General features: G+C 29.8%; 1 protein-coding gene across 1 annotated transcript; it reads right to left on the minus strand.

Annotated features, from left to right (window-relative positions):
• Positions 1–68: 68 nt before the first annotated feature.
• Positions 69–1246, minus strand: LOC116853777 (the record flags this gene model as incomplete). Its single annotated transcript, XM_032834971.1, has 3 exons — positions 723–1246; positions 374–595; positions 69–295 (listed from the first exon to the last, which is right to left on the minus strand). Coding segments are annotated over exons 1-3 (687 nt in total), but the record flags the coding sequence as incomplete, so codon positions are not given.
• Positions 1247–1252: the final 6 nt, after the last annotated feature.

Here is a 1252-nt window from a genome sequence, read left to right on the forward strand (position 1 = left end):
AAATATAAAATATTTTTGTATAAAAAGAAAATTATAAATATAATAAATTTTATTTATTTTAAACGTACCACTGCAGAGAAATTCGTAGAATTATTTAAAAATTCTTCAAACGTTTCATATTCATTAACTGACTTCAGCGGAAGGGCCGGCAGGTTATTTGGTCTTAAGAGGAGACTTTCCTCTGGTGCTAAATGCGTAAGAATTTTTGTTGTGTTCATCATTACAAAATCAAGTTTACTGCTTATTTCTTGAAGCAACTCTGTCTTAACTTTGTCTACGGCAATTGTGTTATCATCTAAATAATGTAAACAAATAATAAATGTAAAATATATAATAGTAAATAAAATTTTAAATTCTTTAAATATATACATACTTGTTGATTGATTCTTACTGGAAGAAACAAATGTTCTAAATGAATTATTGTAGTTTGCATCATGAGACCTATTTTCTTTAGAATGCTCGCTACTTGATATAGGTGTAATCTCAGAGTGTTCCTTATTTAAATAAGTAGATTGACATAACTCCTGCGAGATACTTTTATAAGCGTTGTCTGCTGAAGTAATAATTACTTTACTATTTTCCTTTTGTACATTTTCTGTGTATATAGAATACAATAAGAATATCATAAGTAGAAACATGAAAGAACAGCAATGTAGAAATAATTGTGCAGTTAGTAGAAATAACTTAATTTCCAAATGTTATTGAAAATAACTATAACTTACGTATTATTGGAGTGAATAGTAAAGCAGATTCTGATTGTTGAACATTATTTCCAATCATACCAGAGGTATTTGGAAAGGACATAGGAATTATTGCTTCTGTTACTGCGTGTGCAGCGGCACCTGTTTGCTTATGTATTATTTTAGTATGTGAGTGACTTTCTGTTATATTATTTACATCAACCAAATAGTCCTTTTTTGAATCATGTGTATTAATTAAATCCTTGTATTTCATAACCATAGAAATCTCCTTGTCTTGAGGAACCTTTGGTTTTCTACTATTTTTCTTGGATAGTAATGTTGCAACTTTGGCCTGAAGATCTTCTTCTAGCGTTTCCTCACTTTCACTGTCGTCAGACAGTAGTTGATTTGATGTACAACTTTTCTTAACATTGTAATGAAGATTACATTCATCTTCGGTTGACTCTATGAAATATTTCGGATTTCTCTTTCTTTTCCTTCGATGATCTATATCACTAACTTCAGTTCCTACTGTCTGATCTTCATCATTTTGAAGATTAGCTGCCTTGCGT

The sequence above is a fragment of the Odontomachus brunneus genome, unplaced genomic scaffold, assembly GCF_010583005.1.
Source record: "Odontomachus brunneus isolate Ranch 3 - 2012 unplaced genomic scaffold, Obru_v1 Obru_scaffold_876, whole genome shotgun sequence".
In the NCBI taxonomy this organism is placed as follows: Eukaryota; Metazoa; Arthropoda; class Insecta; order Hymenoptera; family Formicidae; genus Odontomachus; species Odontomachus brunneus.